The 27,187-nt window shown below is 40.3% G+C and overlaps 1 protein-coding gene across 1 annotated transcript in view; it reads left to right on the top strand.

Moving 5' to 3' along the window:
* The first annotated feature begins 4,408 nt into the window (after positions 1-4,408).
* IMPA2 (inositol monophosphatase 2) overlaps positions 4,409-27,187 on the top strand; it is a 25,274-nt gene continuing 2,495 nt past the window's right edge. The window contains exons 1-7 of the mRNA XM_019540593.1: positions 4,409-4,421; positions 6,802-6,985; positions 11,346-11,450; positions 13,860-13,905; positions 16,953-17,061; positions 22,203-22,311; positions 22,513-22,664. Coding sequence (XP_019396138.1) covers positions 4,409-4,421; positions 6,802-6,985; positions 11,346-11,450; positions 13,860-13,905; positions 16,953-17,061; positions 22,203-22,311; positions 22,513-22,664 — 718 coding nt within the window. The remainder of the gene's footprint in view (positions 4,422-6,801; positions 6,986-11,345; positions 11,451-13,859; positions 13,906-16,952; positions 17,062-22,202; positions 22,312-22,512; positions 22,665-27,187) is intronic.

The raw sequence follows: 27,187 nt of genomic DNA, 5'->3' as shown, positions 1-27,187 counted from the left end.
AATCCAGCTTAATGAGCTTCTGCTATCACAATAAGATAATTTTGTAATCTCAAAATTTGATTTTTGGAATACATTCTTAAAGTTCATAGCCAAAATGTCTAGTTTAGCTACATTTCTAGTTTAACTTCACAGATGGCTCAGGGATATATTTAAGAGTTGATTTCTCTTGTCTAACAGGCTAAGAAGGTTAGAAGCTGTGAATATTTAGGTGGTTGTGTCCAGCAAAAAGTTAGGCACTCTTCTTTTTAGTTCTGGGAAAACTGAACAAGAACTACATCTTCCTAGTCTTCCTCTGAGAGAGAGCATTTGTATGTGAAGAACATTGAGGATAAAAATAATAGATGAAATGCATCATAAGGTCCTTTATAAGACAAAGATACCCTTTTTCCAAAAGTTATTAATTTATAGGCGCATCTACACATAGCCCTATAGCAACATGCTACATTGCCATATGTTGCGCTGTGGCGAAATTTAACTGTGTACCACACACACGGTGCAGTAACTGCCCATACTGCGCTGTGCATTAGTACTTCTGTCCCAGGAAGGGACATGCAAAAGATAACAACAAGCACTTACCCACAACAGGAGGCACAGCGCAGAAGGGGCGGAAGGAAGAGCCCACGCGGCTCATCAGCCGCTTGTTTATTCAATTAAGGCTGGCCGGTGACGTCAGCCATGAGCACCAGACGGCACAAATAAAAATGTCTGGCCCAAGAGAAGGAAAGAGAGAGAGGCGAGGAAAAAGGACTGGAGTTGGCCTGGGGAAGGGAGGAGACCTCTACCCTGGGTCTTACAGAACCCGGTGAACCGGAAGTGGATGGAAGCAGCGCGACCCACTGAGAGCCAGAGACAGGAGGCCATCAGGCGGCAGGGACCTCGGACCCAAACGAGGACCCTGGGACGAGCCAGAGACTCAGCGGGACCCCAGGTGGGAGTGTCAGAGTGGCCAGGGCGAGCGGGGAGCTATGCCGGAGGGAAGGACCCTGAGAGGAGCACCGGGGTGGTTATAATCGGGGCGGGTATCGCCACCATCTTAGTTCGGGTCAGCGGCAGAGCGGGAAGAGAACCCAGGGATGACTGGTGACAGGAAGAGCATCCCCAAGTTAGAATAGGGGGAGAGTAGTGAAGAAGCAGGGTGTAGTCATGCCAAGGGGCAGCCCTATGTTTAAGGTTCCTTAGGTGATTTGTTTTTGTTTCCCCGGGTGAAGGAGTTAAGGAGGGGATGGTCTTTTGAGTTTCCCCAAGTGTCAGGGCCGAGGGAAGAGCCTCGGAGATTTTCTTTATCTTTCCCAGGGAGAAGGGGCTGGAGGGAAGGCGGAAGGCGGGGTAGGGACATTGCTGAGAGAACAGGTCCCGCGTTAGCGAACAGTCGTAGCAGGCGGCCGGCAGAGGGGCACAACTCCACAGAAGAGCCAACGGGGAACAACGCATATGAGGTGGAGTGAGGCCGAGGTGTAGGGGTGGCAGAGCCCCGTGAATGACTGCCAGGCAAACCATGAGCCACTGAGCAAACCAGACGACCGACCCCCTCCACTGAGGAACCAACAAGTTGTGGCAGGAGAGAGCGGGGAAGGCGAGTCGTGGAGGAGACACCTGCTCGGCCAAAGACGCGAGCCCAGAGAATGCCCAACACCCACCACCCAGGCGAAGGCCGCTCGAGAGCAAGTACTCGAAGCCCAACGGTCACAACTTCCAAAGGGAAGTACAATACCAAAAGGAAGTACTAAAGCACGGTGCCGTAGCAACATTGTCATACAGCAATTTGTAGATGCCCCTTATATTTAGGAATAGCCCTCCTAAGCTTAGAAGTCTGATAAGGAAATAGTTATATAAATATGGGTCATTACTGATGCTGTCTGATCTAGGAATGTAGACTCCTTCAAGTCTTATATCTCTTCAGTCCATTGTTTTGGTCTGTAAGCATGTGGGCCTGAGCAATCCAGTTTGCATCCAAATACTTTGGAAGGAAGTGGAAGGAAGTGAGAAGAGTTTGGACTAAGTTTTTCTAATTGGTCAATCTCTGTGCATAACTGGTCTGGGCTGAAGTCCCTACACAAACTGTTCTCATTGTGGATTTAGTAAGGACTTTCTCAAATCTTCTGTTCAGTATCCTGTTACCAAATCCAGCTTGTCTCACTTTTGTGAATATCTGCTAACTTCGGTGTGACTTTTTACCTAAGTAAAGCAAGTGAGGTTAGGCTGAATACATACTTCATATCCCAACAGTACTGAACAATCTGGGCCCAATCCTACCGTCATTTAAATTGTGTACATTTGGAGAGACTTCACTGCTATACGTGAGTATAAAAACAAGAGATGAGCATCTGAGAGGACATTCAAGCTAGTATGCTAATATTAACATTTTTTGAAACTAGAAAAGGAGAATTCAGCCAGAGAAAAAAATTACTTATAGTATCCTGGCTTTATTAAAAGTTAATGGTGAAATTCCCACTGGCTAGGAATTTCATCCTATGTTTGGCCTTTTTGGGATGCTTTTAGGATCTTTTTAATTCAAATATAAGCAGACTGATTTTAGGGGGAAAACTGCTTATTCCCAAGATTATTTTGGGGAATGACATACATTTCCAACCACTCAATATTTTGAGGCTTGATTGTGGCATGATGGTGATATTCAAGAGCCAAACTGCTAGCTGGAAGAGTCCCCAATGCAAGTGCACACTATGCAACATCCCTCTCCGCAGCTTGCTGTACCAGCCAGTATAGGGATATCATACCATACCTTGCCTCCTTCCCGTACCATCTGGAATACCTTGAACCTCCCAGTGTACTGGGGTGTGTTCCTTGCATTTTTACACAAGTTGTATGTACAATCTAGCTCTTCGTTGTGTGAGGAGGTGTTGTAAATGGCCACTGATTCTCTTAAATCAACTACTTGATATGACAGTTCTTTCATATAAAATGAATTTAGTTAATCTTGGACAAACTCTAATTTGATAATGAAGGTTAGATACTACTTTTACAGCCAAAATACAATATCTGTTTTCTAGATTCACTATACAATATTGATAAGAAAAAAATCAGCTGTTTTTATTTACTTGATAAGAGAACAGTTTCCGCTTATCTGTTGTTATAGCTCTTGAGGGAATCTTTTATATAATTCTGCACCTAATTTGGCAGGCTAGCTAATTACAGCAAGTGACTATAAAACTTATCTCAAGTGTTTTGTAAGAAGACAAACATAATCGGATTGTAGGGTATATATACTCTGTACTTTTTTCCATTTGCAGTTACTACAGGGCTACAGTCTGAAACTTTCACTCACATGCAGAAGCATCTTACTGTACAAGTTGAACCACTAACTTTGGTAGATGTGCTCATAATGTAAGGGATAAGTAGAGGGGCATCAAAATCTTGTCCAGTATGAAATACTCAGTAAACTTAATTGATGATGAATAAAAAGCTGGATTTAATGCCAGAAGACATAAGTAGGAGTCAGTAAGAATGTATCTCATTTAGGCCTTTATATAGCCTACCTAGACCTTGGGCCTGTTCATATAGGAAACGCTTGAAATTTGTAAGTTGTGGCCGGCATATTCCTGGAGCAAGAGGAAGCAGAAAAGGCATTGTTTGTCAGAGATGTTTCTAAATCAGAACACCTCCCACGGTGGAGTGATGTATATAACATCCCTTGTTCAGAGTTGTACCTAAAGCCACAATTTAGTCCTTTGTCAAAGGGGTAGGAGGAAGAAATGCTTCAGAACTGGGTACAAACCAATAACAATGAATTGGTCTAAATGCTTTGAGAACACACAATAAAAGTAGATCCCAAACCTGCAAACACTAAGACTAGTGATTCTCGACCAGGGTGCAATGGTACTCTGGGGAGCTTCAGAATCCTTTCAAGGCTGTTGTAGAGTGTCACGCAATGTTAACATTGCTGGGGATACAAACATGAATCACATGCCTTTTGGATGAAGGGGTGGTGAGTGGGAGATGTATGCCTCCAGGTTAAGAAGTATACAGTATCTTGCTTTTAGTTAGGCTTCTGACAGTCAGACCTGAGGTTCTCAAAAGCAAATGAGAGAATTATGCTGTAGCTGCAATTTCCATCAGGTGAGTGTGCAACTGATTGAGAATCCAAAGTAGTTATCAACAGTTCACTGTCAAGTGGGAGGACAGTTCAGATAGGGTCTTGCAGGGGGCTGTCCTGAGTCCAATAAGTACTTCAATATTTTCATTAATGGCTTGGATGATGGAAGAGGGAACCCGTATACAATTTGCAAATGGCACCAAGGTGAGTCAACAATGAAAAAAGGCAAATGTTATTCTAAGGTGCATTAACAGGAGTGTTATTTGTAAGTTACAGTAGGTAATTATTCTGCCATACTTGTTGACATTGTTGGTGCCCCAGCTAAAGTATTTTTTTTGTCCAGCTTAGTTTGCAGTAATGGAAACTGAAGGTAAATATTAGGGAAAACTTTCTAACTCAGAGGAGTGTTGTAACAGATTACATACTGAAGGATTTTAAGAACAGATTAGACACGCTTCCATGGTGGGGAGGAGGGAGGTCAGCTTTCCTGGTTTCTATCTGAAACTAGGCAGTGGGTTAGATGACATATCTCTTTAGATCCCCGTCAGTTCTACATTTCTATGGATCTATGATAATATTGCCAAGAAAAATAGGGCCAGACATAAGAAAATTAAAGAGGTTGGTGCAGTAGATATTTTGCTACATAATACTAGAAAGACATTTATATAGCATATTCAAATATAAAATACTTATCTTTGAAGTTCCTCTGTGAGTTAAATACGCAAATATAGCTCATATTTTATTGCTGATGATACTGAGACAGAAAGGTCATGGGACTTTCCTGAGGCCTCACAAAAGTCTGCTGTCCAGATCATATATCAGGCTGCTCAGTGTAGGAGTTAGCAGATGTGAAACCCTTCAACTATAATATTTTGGTTTATGACAGACAAGTGAAAGAAATGACATTAGAATTTGGGAGTTCTTGGCTTCTAGCCCCAGGTGTAGTACATTAGAAAAGTTTTGTTCAAAAAGAAAAGGCTTCTCCTTTGATAAGTTTAAAATACTTTGGTGCCACACAATTTTGACTGAAGGATTTAGAGAAAACATATCCCCAAAGGACATGAGTTTGCAATAGCAGTGTGGTACTGTTTGTTTTTTTTTAATTTAGTATAGTTATGTACAAATAGAGCAGTAGCATTTGTTGCCCTTATTGACTGTTTTGACTTCCTTTTATCTTAAATAGTTTATCATTTTTATTGGTTAAAAATAAATCAGCTGTTTTTCTACTCCCACCGCATCTCATTTTCTATTTTGCATCTCAGTAACAAGCAGAAAGAGAGAGGTGGAGGTAGGAAGATGTTTTAATTCATATGAAGTTTCATATTTCTGTATTGGATTTGGCTTACTTTAGTACAACTGTAAAGGTTTTTAAAACAGAAGGCCCAGATTTAAAAAGGATGCTCAGAGTTAGATTCCTAGGTCCATATTTAGGCACTTGAATAATTATCTGAGTTTTCTGCTTGCTGAGGACCTATAACTTGCCACCAATTTAACTGAGAGCTATTGGATACTTAACATTTAAAAATAAGGCTATGCCTATGGATTTAAGACCCCAACATTGCGCAGGTATTTTTGAAAGCCTTTGCCTAAGTCTGATATAAAAGGCTTTTTTATGAACCAAAACAGTATGGTTTATTTTTTGTCTATAGGGTTTTTTAAATATTTTAATTCTCAATGGAAGGCAAATTAAAATGTTGGAACCCTGCCTCCTCCTCCCAGGAAATTTCTGTGTAATTTATCCAGATGCTGCACAAGCTGTTGTTCAAATTTATCATGGTGGCTCTATCCCCCTCCAGAGCTTGTCAGTATCTTTCCCACACAGCTGGTGTGTCTACACAAAATGCTTTATTGCACAGTAGATTGGTCAGCCACACCAGCAGGGGGCCCACTGCTCAGCAGTCAGCTCCCCCAAGGTGCTGGGAGCTGATCAGCATGGGGACCCAGTTCCTCTCTGTCTTCCCTCCCCCATCCCAGTGCCGTGGGGCTCCTGGCTCCCCACAGAAGCAGAGCTGGGACTGGGAAGCTTTTCCTTCCTCTGCAGCTTAGTCAGGGGCTTGCTGCCAGTGGCCCCACCAGCTGACCAGGGCAGGGGTCTGGGAATGAGTTGCAGTGGAGGGGACTCTTTCCCAGCCCCCTGCCTTGATCTGCTGATCAGGGCACAGGGCTGGGAAGCAGCAGCTGCAGGAAGGAACATTTTCCCAGCCCCATGCCCTGCTCCAAAGATCATGCCCCCTGCCACCAGCCAGGGAAGCCTGAAACTGCCCCTGGATCCTATAGGGGGCACACCAGGGCTAGAGTAGCCCTGAACTGAACTGCTCCTGTTGGGATCAAATTTGCTTCTGATGGGAGCACATGTAGGCACCCTGTTGGGTAAAGCTTACAGTGCAGTAAGCTTTCTGGGCATTAATTGCATGTGTAGACGCATCCAGCCTGTTGTTGTAGATGCCGAGTGATTTAAGGTCCTTCACAGATGTACAACTGAGCTCATTACCTCTACTTTTGTCCCAGCACATGAAGAGAAAGAATGGATATTGAGTACCAAAACTGGATCCCTTTGCTTTAATGGGAGCACACTGAGCTTTAACTTTATTTTCAGCACAGAAATGAACCTTGTGTACTTTGGTAGAAGGTAGGGTACATTTTCAGGGTAGATCAACTATTTAGTTAGTCTTCAAAGTACAAATTTATCCCACCTTCTGAGCAATATGGCTAACTCCCTCTCTCTCTGATTGTGTAATATACTTTTTCAGTGTTTATGGAAGGAATTTCAGAAATAAATGTGTGTGTACTTTTTTTCCAGATTATTAGGAAAGCTCTTACAGAGGAAAAACAAGTGTCTACAAAAACATCTGCAGCAGATCTTGTGACCGAAACTGATCAGTTTGTGGAAAACTTAATTATTTCTGCTCTGAAAGAGAAGTTTCCCTCCCACAGGTAAGTATTGCTAGAAAGGAACAGCCTATGACCCTATTCCATATAAAACCTCTGTATGAGGTTGGCCTTAGAGGGAAAACAGAGGAGTCAGCCTCTGTGAAACAGATAATATTTGCAAACATGAATTCATCTACTTATAGCCTAATTTAATTGTAGTGCCAGTTACCAATTTGTTACTGTCTCTTTTTTTAAAAAATATTTGGATTTAATAATTAAAAAATAAGCACTAGATTGGACATTTTTACTAGCTTCCTTTCTTTAAAAATACTTGTTCCAGATTCATTTTCATGTTGCCAATTTGAAACGGTTCACTGTATTTCTCATCAGCCGACCAGTATCATTACTTCAGTTTAGCTTAAGTTGTCATGTGAGGTGCTTAAAGGTTATTCTGCAACTTCTTTGGATTTATTGGAATAGTAATAAAATATAAAACCCTTTTGTTTCCCCGTAATTATGAACTTTTGTTTGTTCATACAGCTGCATCTTTTGTCTGGTGTAACATAATGCTAAGATTATTTAAACAAATGGCTTTAGAATCAAGTTGAATTTAATGGTATCTATTGTTTCAATTCTGTAATTACTTTCATGAATAATTTTGTTTTATTCACATACAAAAAAGCTGGCAGGATCAGGATTATGATGCTAAATAATGTTTATTTTGTTTAATATCTGAATCTTGAGAGTTCCAAAGTCAGTCAGATCCATGGGTGCCCATCATCCTCATACCTCAGACTCCTAGCCTATATAGAATAAAAGGTGAAAAAACTTACCCTACAGTACTAATGTCACATTGAAAGTAATCCTTTGTAGTAGAGACCATGACCCACCACATTATAGAATTTGAAGTGATTTGAGATAAACTTTATGAAATGTGGCCAAGTTCAGCTTGATGCACACAAAATATAAACGGTGCCCTCAATTTCCGTGTTTGAGTTTAAATGCTTAAATCAAAAGTCAGCCTTCCACAGAAGGCCAATACAAAGCCTATACATTGCTTAAATCTTTGAAAAGCCTGTACATATAACTTAAGGAGATCTTAAGTGGGTCATAAAGCTGGCCTTAAGCATAAAAGTAAATTTCACTATGATAGAATTTCAGTGAAAACTTGGTTGAAAGATTTGAATAGCATGCAGCATATTTGAAAGTACTGATCCTGTTTTTTATGCTGCAGCAAAGTACATGTTTAGAGGGGAACTGAGCAGGAGAAATAATTGATTAAATTTATCTTTCTAAATATATGGCATATGTGGTCAACTACAGAAGCAGTAATAGTAAAGGTACATGTATTACAATAGGCTGCAATTCTAAAGACAGTGATTAATGTTATTTGTGTTATGTTCTCTCTAAAGAGTACTACAGGCTATGGTTTTATTCTTTCTGTAATAAATGAGGGCATTTTTGCATGTGTTTCTGACATCGTGCCAGGCAGTTTAAATTAGTGAGTTGTGCTAATTAAAAGCACCTGCATATCATGTGTATGAGTAATGCAGCACAACCCCATGCTAAGAAAATGGCAGCAGGGTACTTCGAACTAAAGCACATTGAACATGTTTTAGTTCAAAGCACACTGCTGCCATTTTCTCAGTGCAGAGGCGAGCTGTGCCACTGATACACATGTGTGAGGCTGCCAGAGCGCATCAGTTTATGTGCTCCAGCAGACTTGATTATTCAGTCCGCTCCAACGCACTGGATTTCCAGCATGTTGGAGCAGGCTCCTTGCATGTGTGTAAATGCCCTCAGTTTTCCACAATGCTCTGACCAAGGAAGTGTAACATACAAGGTTCATGTAATATGAGAATAATCCAGGTATTAAAAGTACTCAGGCTATTTAGTACAGGAGTAGTAGTCTTAAGCCTAACGTAGACCCAGAAATAGTTTCCAACATATGACCTTATTAACCCTATACAGTAAACTTCAACTTTGAATCAGTCCACATTTTTTCCTAGCTTCTGACTGAATATAACCTACTGTTCCCTTAAGATAATTAACTTTTTGTTGTTTGGTAAGATTTTAGCAAGTTTGTTTTTGACCAGATGTATATTTAAGCATGCATTTATTTATATATAGATTTATAGGGATGCATATACAGACTATGTGCAACAAACCAGATGCATATTTAAGCCTGCATTTTATATATAGGTTGGGGAAACAGAGCAGCCAATAAGTGCTCTCCTGTGCACTCAGTTGTCCTTGGGAATTTCCTGAGATCAGAGAATGAGTCATGCAGGGATCTCTGCTCTATTGTGGTCTGGTTTCTTTGCAATCTATGGTATTTGTGATGTAGCAGAATGATGCATTCTGAAATGTCTTCAGTGAACCACCTAGTGCCAAGAGGATTTTACAAAAGTAAAATAAGTACTGGAAAAGTTTGTTGAAACCTTATTTCTGTGCAGGTTGTCCTTCTTTGCTGTCCCGATTGGTAGGTGATAGTGTACTGGTTTGATCAGTTTACATTTTTGCTTTAATGATTATTTGAGAATAAAGGGAACCTTTAAGTATAAATGTAAGTACTCTGATGCACTGAAATTAGACTTTTCAAAATGTCAGAATTTTACATTTCTTTTCTAATGAATAAATGCATAGGAAAACATGGTGAAGCAGCTTGGACTTTTTGTACTAACTACATTACTGTTACCACAAAGCCCTTTTTGTATAGGACAGCATATCAGTCTAAAAAATAAATAAATAAAGCATCATCATTTCAATGTGCTATGGGCTTGAAATGTGCCAGTGTCACTGAAATCAGTGGTATTGTTGCTATGGATTTCACTGGGTACAGGAAGAGGCCACAGGGGCCTGACTGTCTTTTGTGTCCTGTGTAAAAGCTTATACGAGCTCTTGGTTTAGTCCTCTGCGCAGACATAAATTTCTTTCTTTAGGCAGACAAGGTTTTTTGGGTAAATGTGATATCTGTTATTAGACCACATAACAGCATTTAGGTGGTCTAATAACAGATATCACATTTACCCACAGAACCTTGTCTGCCTATGTCCTTAGACCAACACGGCTACAACCAACACCCTCAAAACATGGAAGATATCTTTCTTTATTCACTTCATTCTGCCATGCAAATTCCCTGCTATCCGCCACAGAGAATTCTACAGTGACTTTGTGATAAAGAGTTCGTGTGGCTTTGTATTTGGCTAGAAGCCTCTACTGCTGAATCCAGCCTTTCTTAAAGTCTTAAATTCACATTTTGAATGTTTCTGAATTCACATCCTTAGTGGTGGAGGCCACTGTAGTTATTAGTAAGGTAGTAGTAGCTGCAAAGGGGATCCAGGTCCCTTCAGATCCCCTTGTTCTCCTCAGGTCCTAGATTAGGAGTCTCCCTCCTTTGCAGGGATTCCCTGTACAAAGCCCAAATGCTCTGTGGTGTGCTATAGAAGACAAAATTTAGCCCTAACATCCTGATCCTACAGACAGTTTGTATATAGAATTCACACTGAAAAAAGCAGGGGTGCCACAGAGAAAGCACTTGTTGAATCAGGCCCTGAGTTGTCTGGCAAAGATTACTGAGAACAGCAGGAAGTATGCCAGAACTGCACGTACACTTCCCTGAAGCAGGGAGGAGGGGAGCCTACTGAAAGAAATTAGGACAGTATAGATCAACAGTGTGCCTTTTGGGGTTTTAAAAAAATGTTGTTGACTTTCTCTAGGTCATGGGAAAACAAGAGGTCAGCTTTGTGAAATTTATCTCCTGACCCAAGCCATTGTTAAAAATTGTAGTAGGAATGTGAGTTTTCCTAAGCTGTATTATTTCTTGCTGACCAAATCTGCCTGCAAGGAATGGAAAATACATTTTGCAACTTACACTACTTATGCCAGAGAGGGGCCTGAACATTAATATTACAGTCCAGATCTGTACTTCTTCCAAATTCTCAGTTTAGAGCCACCTCCAGATGCATAAGTTGGGGGAAATGATTTTTTTCTGTTTAATACATTTTGGGAATTTCTTTAGAAAGTTTCTGTGAAAGAGGGCAATAAGTTATTTCTGTTGTTTTTCCCCTCTAGCTAAAACAAAAGAAAACAACAAAAAGCAAAGAAAAAAATGAAGAAAAATCAATAATGTAACAGTAGCCCCCAGCACCCAGGAAGATCAGTTTCAGTTTTCTGATCCACACTTTATTCCAGGGTTGTCCAACTACAAGTGGCATGGGCAGCCTCAGCATATGCCATATGACAGATCAGGGAGGGAATGGGCTTCATTCACAGTGGTTAATAGCACAAGAAACAGAAAGCAAAGCTGCAGGTCAGGCTGGGGAAGGGGTTCAAAGTGGTACTCAGGGAGTGTGGTGGGCTAACTTGTGGCACATCTACCAAAAGGGTTGGCCCCCACTGCTTTATTCCATGTCATGTACAGGTTTATTGGAGAAGAGTCTACTGCTGCTGGTTCAAAATGTGTCCTCACTGACAGCCCAACCTGGATTATTGATCCTGTTGATGGAACCTGCAATTTTGTGCACAGGTAAATACAGAAAAATGGAGAATTATGAAAATCTTGCAATTCAGTTTCTCATACATTTTTCTTCTTGTTTTGTTCAAATATATTTTATTGTTTTGAGTTTATTTAGCATGTATGGTATTGCATTTTCAAAGTCAGTGGGGTTTTGCCTGAGCAAGATCTGCAGGATCTATCCCACTATCTTTTTATATCCTGTGCAATATGTCAGAGAGACTATGAAAAGCTGTATAATTGTTCCTGAACTGTAAGCTAAAAATCCTCCTGTTTCTTTAGTTAATCTTACAGAGGTAGCTCTGATTCAAGATTTCCTGTGTTACACATTAACATGTAGAGACTTGAACTGTATAGGAGGAACAAAGCTATATGGTGATATGCATTTAACATAACTATATGTGGAGTTGTTTTCTATGTCATTTACTAATAATAGTGGAAGTTTTTCCCATGGGAATGTATTTTCAATTTGCACTGAAACAGGTAACTAACACATATGCAAAATATCTGAAAACATTGAATACAAATACAATATTACTATATGCTGCATACCATAGATTTAACTTTTAAACTTTTTAAAATAAGATTTAAAAAAATACATAATAGTTATTGGGACCACAAAACTACAACTTTAACTAAAAATACAATTTTTTAAAGCAGAATATTGTCTACCACAGCTTGACAGCTCCACTACCTCTAAAAATCATTCACTATATTTCGTCTTGAAATAATGATGAGACAGAATTAGTGCTGGTGCAAATGCTTTCTTTCAGGGGAAGTATACGTACGTATTCCATGGCTGATTTGGCCCACTTTTTAGGGACTGGTGTTTCATCTACTTTGGCAAAATTTCTCCTTCCAGTAATATTTTCTGAAGCTAATCTACATTTTTTCTTCAAGTGTTAAGAAAATGTTATTTTATGAATTCTTTAGTGAAATTGAGTGATGATTAATATTTCAGTCAGAAGAAGCAAGTTAAATACATAGTTACTGCTTTGGCAAGAAAGAGTGATATAACAGGTTTAACTTTTTGTTGATGTCAGCAACAAAGTATCTTTCTTTAACCACATTAATTGAGAGGCAGTTACCCATGTTTGAAGTCAGGCAGATGGCAGGGGCATCTGCCTGACTTCAGTTATAGACTAACTGAATGAGAGATGCACAAACTTTCAGGAGCAAGAGCTCCATTCAAATAGCCCCTCATGCATTTGCTCACAAAAGCCAATGCATCTGTGATTTAGTTAGTCTCTAAAGTGCATCTCTACCCTGTCTACTTCCTTAATTGAGGCCTGTAAAATTCAGAGATCACTAGATGAAATGTGCATGTAGTATATAAAAGTACCATATTTACTTGTAGATAAGACAAGGTTTTCCCCCAATCAGCATAGGGGGAAAGTCCCTCATATATTTGCACACAGAGGCTGCTGTGGCTCTGACTGCCCCTGATCCTGGGTCAGGGCCAGAGTCAAACCCACAGCAGCAGCCTCCTGTCATCCCCCCCACCCTGCTTACAGCTTCTGCCTCCCCCGGCTGCTTACGCTTACTGTCAGGTGCAATTCTGCGCTGGCTGGGGCTGGAATCTCTCCTGGCACGGAGCACATGGATACTTCTTCCCCTGCCTGGACAATCAATAGCACCAGCACTGCTACATGGTCAGGCAAGAGCTGAGCTTCCATGTGGTGAGCAGCCCAAGCAGCATTGACAGCAAGGGAGGGTGGGAGGGGAAGAGTCAGAGACTGGGGAGAAGAAAAGGGAAGAGCAGAGACTGAGGGGTGTTTGGGGAAAGAGGCAGAGACTGTGGGGAGGGGCAGAGGCAATGGGGAGCAGGGGTGCAGGAGTGGCAGGAAGACTACAGGCGAAAGAAGTGGATGGGACAGAGGGCAAAGGAACCACCTGGCCCTCCCTCTCTAGCCACTGCTATTCCTGATGTAGCTGTGGAGGGAGGGGCGGGGATTCAGGATAACCCTCTCATACTTAGATTCTGTATCTAGGAAATTATAACAAATTTATTAATTGTCTATATATAGAATCTAATTATTGGTGGGGGTCATCTTATATTCAGGGCCATCTAATATTTGAGTAAGTACTGTGTCATTTGTTACAGTAATGTTAGTAATTTAAAACTATATCAATCAATGACACTAAAGGAAAAGTATCACTAAAATGTTCATTATATTTAGCATACTAACCTTACTTACGTATTAACAGGTTTATTTTTTTAACTCTTTAAGTGTTGATTTATATATATATTTTAAAAAGTGACAAAGTGTAAGGCCAGGAGGGTGACTATGCTATTGAATTTTAAGCTTAAGCCTGAGTAAAATTAGTGCTCACTGTGGGTTTCAGCCATGGATGGGAGTTACAGATTGCATGTTTAGAGAGATTACTCATGAATAGTACTTTATTTCTTATTTTTCACAGGTTTCCAACAGTGGCAGTTAGCATTGGATTTGCTGTTAACCAAGAGGTATAAAATATGTTCTGTAAGTTGGTAACCTGAGATCTAGCTTCAAACCTCAGAGCTATGTGGGAACTAAAAAAACCCCAAAACTTAATTCCCAAGCTCTTCCCATGTTATTGGACTTTGGTTATACCACACCAGTGTAACATCCCTATCCTTGAGAGCTTTACTCATGCAAGCTGTCCCATATTGAGACAATGTATATGACTAAAAAGGGATTACTTACAAAAATACCAGTTCATAAGATTGCTGGTATGTCCCACTTCGTTTTTACTTCAGTACTTATCTCATAGTGTTGTCTTGTTCTTATGTGATCCTGTCCTTATGCTTCAAATCTGCTACCTGTCTCTGGGACTTTTACCCAGTTGTTGCTCTGTAGAAGACTATGGAATTACTTACTGTGCTATGTGTAAAGTTATCAGTCAGGTGCATTTAATCTGCCTTTGTGTGGTTTTTGAGGTATAGTAACTTGATATTATTTCAGGATACATCTTCCTGATAGCCTGAACATAGAAAAACAAAGAAGATGACTTTCATGAATGCTCTTCTTTTTAAGTTTCCTAGTTCTAGCAGTCCACAAAAGAGGGCTTTGCCCAGCTACTGTAATCTTACTGCTTGATTTACAAAAGAAAAGTTGGTGTTGTTAAAGCATTCACATTATACTTATGAGAATACCACTTTGGCCCTTCTTCCACAGTTCTAAAAGCATGTTGCTCCCATTGAAGTTAATAGAAATTTTGCATGTGCAAGGACTGCAGCATCAGACAAACTCAGCAATGGCCTAATCTTCGTATGTGCTAAGTGTTAGCAACTCCCAGTGGGAATGTCTACACCTGAGCTTTAATGCATAGTAGGCTATTTTACTATCACATAAAAAACCATGACATTATACTAATGTGCAGTAAAATAGTCTGCTGCTCATTAAGCATCACTAAAAATGTGTGCAAATGTGCTACTGTGCATTAGCACAGCCTAATGCACATTAATTTAGTACCTCACATTGGACGGTGCCTGTACACAAGCCCAGAGGCTGCTCCAACGCACTCTAATTATAATGCAGGAGAGCAGACTCAGTTAATTGATTAATCAAGTCTGCTGGAGCATGGCAATTACTGTGCTCTAGTGTCTGTGTCTTGTATATCAGCATCCCTACACTTCAACAAGCTTTAGATAAAGCACCCCCACCACCATTTTGAAGTGTGTAAACACTGATACGCAAGACACTCCAGGCACTTTGATTAGAGCATCTTTTGGAGCTGCTCTAGTTAAAGGTCCCCCCCACCACTCCGGGAGCATGTGTAAAAATGCCCAGAAATACTAAATTTAATGCACATTAGAAAAGGTGCATTAATACACATGTAGATATGCCCACTGATGTCAACAGGTGCTGAGTACCTACTCACCAAGCACATCTGCATGTTCATTAATGCACTTTAGGTAATGTGTATTAAGTCTTGTACCTCCATTGTGAGGTACTAGAAAAAGGTACATTAGCCTATTTTAATGCACATTAGCTAAAGAACAAGGGTTTTTTTGTGACACCTTAATGCATATTAAAATAGGCTAATGTGCATTAAAGTACACTTGCAGATGCACCCAGCAACTTGAAAATATCTAGAAACTTCAGAGATACACTTCAATCACATTATAAAAATACACCTTCCCCAGAACCTTTCAATACCACGTATAATTATGAAATACATTTTAAAAATATTTTTTCTGTGGCATCTCTTCATGTTTTAGAAGCTGTCTATGGGATTTTGTAAACTAAAATATGAAGCTAAAACAGAAATAAAGGCTAATAGCTTTTCCATCCCATCCAAAAAAGGATGTGGGCAAAGAAAAGGAAATAACAGAATAAAGGAACCAAAACTAACACAAGGGAACTAAAGCCTTATATATTGCTGAAGAGAGATTCCTGTGGATATGTTTAGGGAAGAAACTTAGTATCCTTAGGCAGAGCCTTACACCTGCTTTGTTCAAATAGGTCTTCAGGATGAAGAGCAAGGACTCTCTTTGAGAAATATTGGGTAAATGATGATTACTCAAGTAGTACAGGATTGTTGTTGCATGTGCTGACTGGGAATCTAGGAGGTTCGATATCTATTTGTAGTTCTGCTACTATCTTCTTGTGTAACCTTGGGCAATTTCTGTATCTTTCCCCCATAAATGAAATGTAGATAAATATACTTACCAAACAGTAGTGGTACAATTTAATCAGTAAGCTGTATAAAGTGCTTTAAAATATTTTGATATAGGTTAGTAAAGAAATGCAAAATATTATTAAGTACCTCAGGGGTAGATTATTAAGAGTCAAATTATGAATTCATTACTCCCACTGGCAAGTAGGTAAGTACACAGTGTTGCCCATTATCATTGTTTTTTTTTGTGAGTCACACCATACCTGGTATTGTTTTTAAGCTTCCGCTCCTGGAGTCAAGTGATTGCATGAGAATGCCAGCTCTGTTTAAAAAAAAAAAAAAAAAAAAGTAGTAGTAAATTTTCAGGGAAAATTTTGAAAATATGACTTCAGTACATGCTAAGGATTCAGATGTTACAAGGCAAATGAACTGGACTGTATTCTTTCCTAAATAATTCACGATTTGTAAGGCAATAAGTTTGGGGGCCCACAACCTGATTTTTGTATACTGGAGTTTAGCAGTACAGACAGGTACTACAAAACTCAATGGCACTACACTGTGTAATTGCTCACCAATAAGAGTAAAGTATTCAGAACCTGGGCCTGAAGGACTTATGTAGTTGTAATAAAACCTTAAATTAGATTTTAAAACAATTTTTTATTTTATTATGGTAGTGTACATACAAATAAGCTGCAGAAAAGCCTTTTAAAATAGTGAACAGTGAAATTAGCTTTTCTTTTTCTAAACTTAATTTTATGATGTTTCTGAAATTTCAGCATAACAGTAAAATTACTCATATTTATTATATGTGCTAACTAAAAGAATACTAATCTTTCTGCCATTAGTAGTTGTTTATCCTTGTAATGAGTAATCTGAGTTGCATTCATTTCTTTCCTTTTCAAAATCTTAAAGCTTGAATTTGGTGTAATTTACCACTGCACTGAAGAACGATTATACACTGGTAGAAGAGGTCAAGGGGCATTTTGTAATGAAAAAAGGCTTCAGGTATCAAAAGAGACAGGTTGGTCTAGATTTTGTTAGAACTCTAAAAGAAATATGTCGATTTTTTTTTTTTTGAGTTGATGCTAATGCTAAATGGATATCATTATCCTGACTTAAAGATTTTCTCCTGCATTATACTTGTGTGTGTGTGTTTCCCTGGAAATACCATGATTTTCCCAAATTTCTGCTTGAAAAGTACAACTTCATGTGAATCAAATGATCTGAATTATTTTTTTGGTTCCTATGTGAACTTACCAGTTTCAATCTATATATAACTGCTTTATTTTTAGCTAAAGAACTAGGACCAGATTCCAGTAAGTTATTCTAGCTGTATAATGGCAAACTTCATGGGTTATGAAATAAAATGGGATATGGTGAATCAGACCCAGAGTATTATGACATCTGTCATTCACTTATTTCCAGATGACTTAATGTGCCCTATCTTGTTATAAACAAATATACCAATAGTAAATGGAATTAATGGATACATGCTTTAAAAATTTTAACAAGTCACTGCTATATGTATGTGAAATGTATTTCATCAGCAACACTTAGTTCACACTGGGAAACCTGAAAGTATGATTGATTGTTTTTTCCTGATTATGACACAAGGCTGATCAAATGCGCATCAAGAAAACAAGTACAAATGCAAAAGGAGAATGTGGCATTAATTTGTAGATGAAAGCAAGTAGATGACACTGGATGCATCTAGATGTGAAATTAATGCTCCTGAATAAACTCTGGCACAGTTTGCACTGCTTGTATATGCCCATGACCACAGCACATTGAGCCAGGGTGGAACAGCCCCAGCTGGCAGGGGGCCCTCCTGAGAGTCAGCCTGCCAGCCTGGATTTGCTCCTGCCCAGCTCCGTGTGGTGCAGAGGGACTGGTTGGGGCCCAAGGATGCTCAGTGTAGGGCACAGCAGGGAGCCCCACACTGAAGCACCCATGCCCCAGCTAGCCAAGTCAGCATCTACATGTGAGTTGTGGTGGAGTAAATAACTCCATTGTAGGATAGTATTTGCATTTACCAGTACTATCCTATGACAGAGTTAATTAGTTTACTCTATCCTAATAACACCACATGGGTAGATAGTGCATTTTACTGCCAAGCTAATTAGGCAACTCCCACAGTAAATGTCTTGTGTAGACACACCCACAAATCTGCATCACTGTGCACAAGATGTGAGAAAATTGTTTTAGTAGGCATCAAACAATATAAAATTCACAATCTAAAGCCACTGACAGATGTTCATTTAAAGGTATGATGGGATCTGAGCCTTGATCGCAACAATCATGCCTCCTGCCATGCCACATTTATATAGCAGGACAAGCAATTTTGGGATCAAGGACTACATCCCAGTAGCATCTCACTTGCCAGTGCTGCTGCCATGATCCTGGGTTCCACCAAAGCAGCAAGTTGAAAGCTGGGTGCCTACAATTAGGTGATTATCAAAACCTCAGTTGGGCTACACATAGTTTTTACAAGTCCCAGCACAGAGAACCCATTTGATCAAACTGCGGCATCCCAGTTCCAGGGTCCCACCATGCTGGGACCTTTAAAAACCGTGTGCAGCTGAGCTGCACATGTGGTTTTCTGATATCCTTGGGGATCTTCATGGGCCAGCCCCAACCTGACACACATTCATCTTAAGGCACAATACAAACAAGCCACAAAGTTGTTACACATTATATGTAGACTATCTTTGTGGCTTGTTTACTGTGTTATCATTTCATAACTTGTCTTGAACCATGTGCCAGGTCACTATTTAAGGCCCAATTTACAGGTTAATTGCATCCTCAATGTAATGTGTGTCAGTGGCCTAGCGTACATATTAGGGACATGGAATCAAACCAAACCCTGGACCAGATCTTCCCTAAAATTTGAGGAAGTTTAGATCCAGACCCATACCTTGTGTCTTAGACTAGTCTTTAGTGGGACTGGTTCTCTTCATCTGGAGAAGGAGGTTGCAAATTGTTCACTCATCCCTCATAGAAGCAGCTGTGTCTGAGAAAAGACCTTTAATCCCAGAGAACAGGTACCTGTGGTCCTACCAGAGCTCTTCTCATACTCCCCACCCACAAGTATGCTCTGCTAGGGAAGTGAAAAATCAGACTCACCAGGTTCCATAGGAACCCTGTTGGTAGAGGCTATCTGGGCAAATGCTCTCGCTCTGCCCCCCATAACATACGCCTAATTCTGCTGTCACTTCTCCTGGTCTCCAGCTACAGCATATCTGTAGATGGCTTACACGAGTTTGATCCCATTCCCTTTGGACTTCTTGCTAATTTAGGAGCCCAGAACCCTTAGACAGGCCATATGTTCTCAAAATGTTTTCCTCTTTTGAGATGCAGTCCTTTTTGCTGGAGATTTGCAGCAGTGAATATTGAGCTGTGTTTTGTTTTTTCTTCTTGAGGTTTTAGTGATGCCCATTTACACTGATTCTTGTCTTGTAAGGACAATGGCATCAAGATCGTTCTCATTGCTTCTAGATTTTGCAGCTTTCAAACACCCCTGCACCCATGTTTTAATTAATTTTGTACACGGTATTTTGTAGAGCTGTGTCCGAACAAGAAACTGGAACTGTGGCTTGGAAGGTCTCACAGCCACAGTAGATTTAAAGGATCTTAATAGAAGATCACCATATTGATGTTGGATTCCTTCAGGCATTCAGTTTTGCCACAGATGAGGATCAGGCCTGTCCTTAAGTTTGTTGATATATTAAATGATGATTTTTTGTATGTTTATTTGTTTCCCTTCTACCTTCTTCCATCATCAACAATTCCCTCCTAAATTTAGCCTGGTCACCATCAATTGTTTTCAGTCCAGACTCTGTTTCTCTTCCCCAAAGCAGCGGAGCTTATCTCCCAGCTCAGGGTGCAGTGTCTTTCAATTGCTGCAGCCATCTGGAGTCATCTTTTGACCAAATGTATTCTTCTTTTGGTGGAACTTCTTTCTGTGCCTAGGACACTTGGGCAGGGTTGGGGTTGTTGTCTTTTCATCTAATTTTTAACAGGACATAACTTTGATTAAAAATTGGGAAATACCTGTTTATTAATCAGGAACATGTTTAATCATTTTCATAGCTCCATAATTCTTGTCATGGCCCAAGTGTTGGTGCATGGTGGATTTCTATAGTAAGGCATGCATTAAATATTTCATAATTGTAAACTGAATGTGCTGTGAGGAAGATTTAATGGCTACTTTCATCCTCTAGAAATGTCCAGTTACGGCTGAACATTACACGTCCTACAGTGTCCCCCAAATTTGTAAACTGTGCTTCTATATTTTAATGTAGTGTTTTTAAATCAGCAAGTCTGTTCCAGTAGTTAAGTTTGTAGTATCCTTTGACTTTTTTTCCTAATTACATATATATTACTCATCAATTACTAACCCAAGTGCTTGAATCCATACTGCTCTTAAACAATGCCACAGTGATTGGTGGCCTGTATCTAACATATCTGTTTAATTACGTGATGTCTCAAGCCACATTAATTTGTCTGTGAAAATGTCCTCAGTACTACTGCACATCCTTTTCAACATATGCCATTACGCATAATAACAGAGCAAACACCCCCTGCAGAAATGAATGTCTATCCTGTAATTTAAGTCATGTAAAAGGCAGCATTTGACATTTGTGCACAGGCTGGTTCACAGGGATTAATCCTGACTTTTTGTGTATATGCAACTCCTGTTGAGTTCAGTCAACACTACAACTGCTCCGCAGCACTCAGGATTTGACCAGATGCCCCCACTTAAATTGTTTGGAAGGAATTCAGAATATGCTTCCTAAAATAGTTCACAGAAAGTAGACCTGATTCTGATCTCACTTACAGCCTGATCTTATGCTGTTCAAAGTCATTGTGGTTCTATCCATTGACTTCAATGGGGTTTTGATGTCATATAATGCTCTAATGCTACAGGAAATCAGAAATGACTCCATATATGAGGGGTGATCAAAAAGTTTTAAGACTTAGCCTTTATTTTAAAGAATAGTATACAAACAACGTTTTTATGAGCTGTCCCCTTCAAAGTAATCTCCCCCAGATGATATGCACTTGTCCCAATGTTTCTGCCACTTTCAGAAGCAATGCTGGAAGTCTTCAACTGTGAGTTTTTTAAGTTCCGCTTTCACATTCTTGTGGATGACTGGAATGTCATCAAATCTCCTTCCTTTCAGCTTCATTTTGATTTTTGGGAACAGAAAAAAATCACATAGGGCAAGGTCAGGTGAATACGGAGGGTGTGGTATCACAGGAATGTTTTTTTCAGCCAAAAATTCTTGAATGGAGATAGCAGTGTGTGAAGGAGCGTTGTCATGGTGCAGAAGCCATCGACCATTTTCACACAGCTCTTGGCAGTATCTTCTAACTTTATCCCTCAATCAAATCAAAACCTCTTTATAAAAGGCCTGATTGTTTGTTTGACTACTCGCTACAAATTCCTGATGAACAATACCCCGAACATCAAGTCTTAGAACTTTTTGATCAAACCACGTATAAACTGAAATAATTCTGGGTAAGAATCCTAACTATTGAACCTTTTTTCCTTGTAAAATTGTTAATACTTCCAGGTTTATATAATTTTAATAGTCTTTACTATATCAGATGTATTTCCAAAAACTGAGTTTTGATATATATTTTTAATTGATCTTGTCTTTTATATAGCTGGTACTACATCATTTGTTAAAATGGATGGGTTTATCCAGGAGATCAAAGTTCTCTGTTCAGGAACCATTTTACTTTTGCATGAAATTAATTTGCGGGGGAATTAATAAATACAATGTTGCTGAATTAGTTTTAGCTGACTGCTAAAGCTTGGGAGGTCTCCAAAGGCTAACAGTTAAAAAAAAGAAAAAATGGACGGGAACAAAAGAAACATGTAAACAATACATTTTTGTTTTTATTGCTTCTGCTCTCCTATAACCAGTTTATTTTAGATAACATCATTGTACGAACAATTTAGTGTTGATACAGTGCTTTAAACAAAGCTGTTTCTTATCCCATGAAAAAATATGAAAAAAGGGGAAACAGAACAATTTTTGTGTGCATGACACATGGTTTTGCCGTGAAAAGCCATTTAATGTTTCATTTGAAGAAATTGCCAAATCCAACTTTGAAAGGCAAGTGAATTAATAGAAACAACTGTCTACATTGCAGATATCTCGAAGGCCTTGATTTTAACAGAAATTGGTCCAAAACGTGACCCTGAAACTTTGAAATTGTTCCTCAGTAACATGGAAAGGTTACTCAAAGCCCAAGCACATGGGTAAGTTGTTTTTTTTTTTAAACAGACTTGTATATCATTATAATCAAGAGTAAAAAACATTCACAGATGTCCTAAATTCCAAACAAAATGTTACCCTATTTCAATCAAGTATGACACACTACTCTGTTGATAAATACATTTGTTGGAATCACAGGAGTTTTCCCCTTTAAGTTACATTGTACCTCTTATTGCTGCTTCCAGGGTACGTGTCATTGGAAGTGCTACTTTGGCTCTTTGCCATCTAGCATCTGGAGCTGCAGATGCATATTATCAATTTGGCTTACACTGCTGGGACTTGGCGGCAGCTACAGTCATTATTAGAGAGGCAGGTGGTACTGTGATAGATACTTCAGGTGAGTAATATATGCTTTTTTGAGGCAGAGGCTGGATGTTTGTGTTTGGAAAGTATCTGGCCCACAGAGGTCAATACGGCAATCTAAATAATAGTTGCACTCCATTTTTTTCAGCCATTTTTTTCTAATCTCTGGGAGATGGGGCAGTAAACAGTAAGACGTTTTGCTTTCTAATTTGGGCTGTTTACTTCTTTGTTACTTTTTCAGCTTTGATTCAGCTATCAGTCCTCATTCAAATCATGTTCCTCCTTCAAATCATATCTGGATACCTTCTATTTAAAAATAGAAAAGATCTTTTTCTCTGCCTCTCTGGTATGTAAGGGGGCAGGAAGGGAAGAGGCTGCGTGTGTATCTCTGTGAGGCAGCTGAGAGAGAACGCATGAATAAATGAGTTTTGCATTTTCACTGAAAGTAGGACTGAAGGGCTCCAAGAACAAGCACCAATATACCATAGCATAAGAGGAGATAGTCCTCATACTTGGAAATGTTACAGAGAAACGTAGTTCTCCATCTTTCTACCAGCATCATCTGGATTTTTCCCAAGTTCAGCTTTTGTCAGCTACTTTTCATTTAGGTGTTTATTTCACACAGACATCTAGAAAGCTGATAGTGCTTTTTATACTCAAACTAAAGGAAACATGGAGTTGGGCACTGTGTGTATTCCTTTGGCAAAGGCATGGGTTTTTTGTTATATCTTTTATTGGTCCAACACTGTGGTTAGTCCACCTACAAATACAGTTGGTTCAATAAAAGATATCCCCCCCAAAAAATTTGCTTCTCATGCATTGGCAATGCATCAGGGGAGCCCTGGGAGGGCACTTGCCTCCCCAGATTTAATGTTCATCGATTGTTATCAATAAACATTAATGAACATTGAAATTTATAGAAAGGGAGGTAAAGGGGGAAAAAAAGTCCAAGGCTGCAGGGCATGGGGTGCCATGCACATGCACACATGTGTACACACAGCCAGCAATACAGGCAGCGTGGTGGGAGCAGCTCCAGCAGCTACACCTTCCATTGCACTTCAGGCAGATCTTAGGAGCTGCTTCTGTAGTTAAGTCTATGGGACAGAGAGGGTTGGAGGGCCAGGGTTTGGGGACTGTACCTGCACCATCAAAGCCAGGGGCCAAGCTCAAGCAAGCCCAAACCAGCCCTATACATCAGGAGGCCCCCTAATGGCACAGGGGCAATCTGAGCATGCCAGAGCTTGGTGCATGGCCCTGATAGCATGGGGCTGGTCCAGGCACCCAGAGTCTGGTGTATGTCCCCAGTGGTGTGGGGCCAAGCCTGGCACATGGCCCCAGTGATGCAAGGCCAATTTTGCCTGGAATATGGCCCCAAGGGCTCAGAGTCAATCCAGGCATGCTAAAGACTGGGCTTGGCCCCAGTCACACAGGGCCAATCTGGGCATGCCAGAGCCTGGCACATGGCTCCGGTGGCTAAGAGTCAATCCAGGAATGCTAGAATCTGGCATACAGCCCCAGTGATGCAGGGCCAATACAGGCAAGTGATAGCGTGGTGCATGGTCCCAGTGGCACCAGGCTGATCCAGGCATACTAGAGTATTTGCCCTGAACCCCGCTGCATACCACCAGAGCCTTTACATTGTCTTCCCACTATCAACAGTCACCAGTTGCCTATGTTCTCATGTATTTCTTGGAGCATCACAGTTATACTACCACTCCAGTCCTTCCTTTGCCAGGCCAGTTTGTTTTGTCTCACTGGCATTCCCAACACATTCTTCTAAATGCTGAAAAAGATGGGAAAGGAACTGAATCCTCTCCCTGCATCAGGTTTTTAGATTCCCTGTAAAGATCTTCTGGGTTTCATCTGGGGATCTGAACCATTTCTGTGTGTTTGCACTCCCTCCTACAGCTTTTTGGAGGCAAGAAAAGTGTATTTATCTGTTATATAAAGTGACTTGGAGAGAGCCAGCACAATAGACATGGACAGGAGAAGGTTATTTGCCAGAGCAACAAATGGTCTCTCATTACCAGCTGCTGGCCTAAAACCTCGCTGACACAGAGCCAAGATTCCAAAAGTTAACAATTGGAGTAGGGTAGTCTTGTTGCCAGCTTCTCAATTGGCTTGCTTAGAAAAGGAAGCCAAGTCACTGAGTAGTAGCTTGAAAAGTTTTAGAACTGAGTGAGATTTGATACTGGTTGAACTATTGCATGTTTGAGACTGGGCAGGAGGCTCATCTGAAAAAGAGGTGTTGACACCCTGTAAGCCAATGGTGTCATCTAGGAAGAGCGGGAGAAAGAGTCACAAAAACCAGGGTATCCCTGGTTGTGTCAGTCTTCTACAATTACTCCTTGTATACACAGATCGAATTATTAGAAAGAGAGCATAGTGTCTGGCTCTGTTCTTAGCTTTTGAGTGGCTCACAACAGTATCCTGGATGACTGCTCTTATCTGTAATGTAATTTGTTGCACAAGGAGGTGCTGGGTTGAGTGGAGATGATCTGGCTGTGTGGAGGGATTTATGGTCTGGCACAGTTCTGCCAGGTGTGATTTGTTGAATCTGTGGCAGAGGAGAGGAGAGGTAAATGTTGGCCCCTTTGCAAAAGGACAGCTTTGTAAATATCCTAACACATGGGAGAACTGTCTTCCTCCTCCCTCCTTTTTCCAGGACTCATGCTCAAGTATGCATGTATGTAGTTGCATACATGCCAGAGCAGTGCATCATTTTACTGAGCATGGTCATTCTGTTTGCAGAAGCTTATACATTCACCGAGTAAAGCCAGGGCCAAAAACAGCTGGGCCCATGGGTAGAAAATTGCCATTTAGATGCACAAAGGGAAATAGAATTCCACCGTAAGTACCTCTATTATAGAATCATAGAATTATAGCAAAGTAGGGCTGGACTTTCAGAGGTCATCTTGTCCACCTCTCTCCCCCCACCCCACCAGAAAGGATCATTCCTATCCAAACCATCCTATATAAATCCATTTCCTAACATTAGTAAAACTATACAGTCAATTCTGTAGCACCTTAGCCTACCACGTAAATCAGGGGAACAAGAGTGACCAATGTCCTGCTTCTGCAAGAGTTGCCAAAATATGCTTAAGAGATCCAAGGAAGATGGCAATGCCCCCCACCACTACAGAGGAAGGCAAAAACACCCACAGTCTGTACCAGTCTGATCGTGGGGTAAAAGTCCTTCCTGATCCCAAATGTAGTGATTGGTTTGACTCTGAATGGGAGAGGTGAGACCCTCTAGCCAGGGGTAGGATCACCCTTACAGATGTCTTCTCATTCTTACATGCAACTGAGGGGCTAATAGAGTCACTTCTGCACTTCAGTTAGGTAACTCAAGAGTTGGTCACAAGTTGTACTTTGACCATCCACTAAGTGAAATAGAATTCTGCCAAAAGTCCTTTACGTTCTCAGAACTGTCTGTCTGTCTCCCTCTCCCTTGTTGATAATTCTGTATTCCCAAGAGGCCTCTCACTTTGCTTGAGTCTGTTTAGGAATTTTAGCATGCTGTATTTATTCACATGCAACACATACCTTTTCTCCAAAAATTAGCCACCCAAAATTAGAATGCATGTCTTAAGCAGGAATGCTGGGGGATGGTTTCTGTCCTGGATAGAAGCATGCTGATTTGCATCCTGCTCCACTAGGCAGCAGCAGTGGCATTACTATCTAGGCAGCTGTGGAAGTCTGTTCCCACAGCTCATTGTTCTTCACTCCACAGGTGTTGACCGTCTCTCCTTTGTAATGGTCTTGATATTCCACTAATCAACCAGTTTCAGCAATTTTACTAGCTGTTCCTAGTCTTCTCCTATTTTACAGCACTGGAGACTCGTTAGTTCTTTTCAAAATCATAGATCCACCCATGGAGACCAGTCTTCAGAAGAAGCTAGGGTTTCAGCTTTTAGTTAAGCAGGAAAGGGAAGGTAAGCCGCCTGATCATTAGGCTCTGTCCTTGCTCTATACAGCCATTACTTTGATTTTTTTCTTCATTCTGCCTTTCAAAAACAAGGTGTGTAACTTATTTGGGGGTGTTTTGTAATGCAAGAAAATATGGTATCTTGTTTACTGCAAAATTGTTTCTCAAAGACAGAGGGATGATTGTTTAGATAGCACCTCTCCCCTGGGAAATCCCTAAATCAGAAGTGCATAATGGTGATGTGACTGGTAGCCTATGTCTAGGTGAAAGTGGGCCAGACCTGAGAGGTTTTAGTGGAATATTACTGTATTGGGACAGAGGATGAGAAAACAGTATGAAGTTGCTGAGGTACAACTACCTACAAATACTCACTCAGATTAACTGAAAAAATGAAGGTTTGGGGGTTTTTTGGTTAGGAAACTGTAATGTGTTAACCTTAAGAGCTGAGCCACAGACCTGTGTTCTAAGCTTCCACTATTCAGGGGAAGAGTCTGGAAAGATACAATACTTAAAAAAAAAAAAAAAGTTGTCAGGTGAAGGATATGTTTTACACCCAAAACTGGTTGTACTATTGCTTATTTTATTTTTTACTTTCTATAGTTTTTCCAGTTGGACATTTGGTCTTTAAA

This window comes from Crocodylus porosus, unplaced genomic scaffold, assembly GCF_001723895.1.
Source record: "Crocodylus porosus isolate Cpor-Errol unplaced genomic scaffold, CroPor_comp1, whole genome shotgun sequence".
NCBI lineage: Eukaryota > Metazoa > Chordata > Crocodylia > Crocodylidae > Crocodylus > Crocodylus porosus.
The sequence above is the reverse complement of the archived record's forward strand: the minus strand, read 5'-3'. Positions and strand labels throughout refer to the sequence as shown.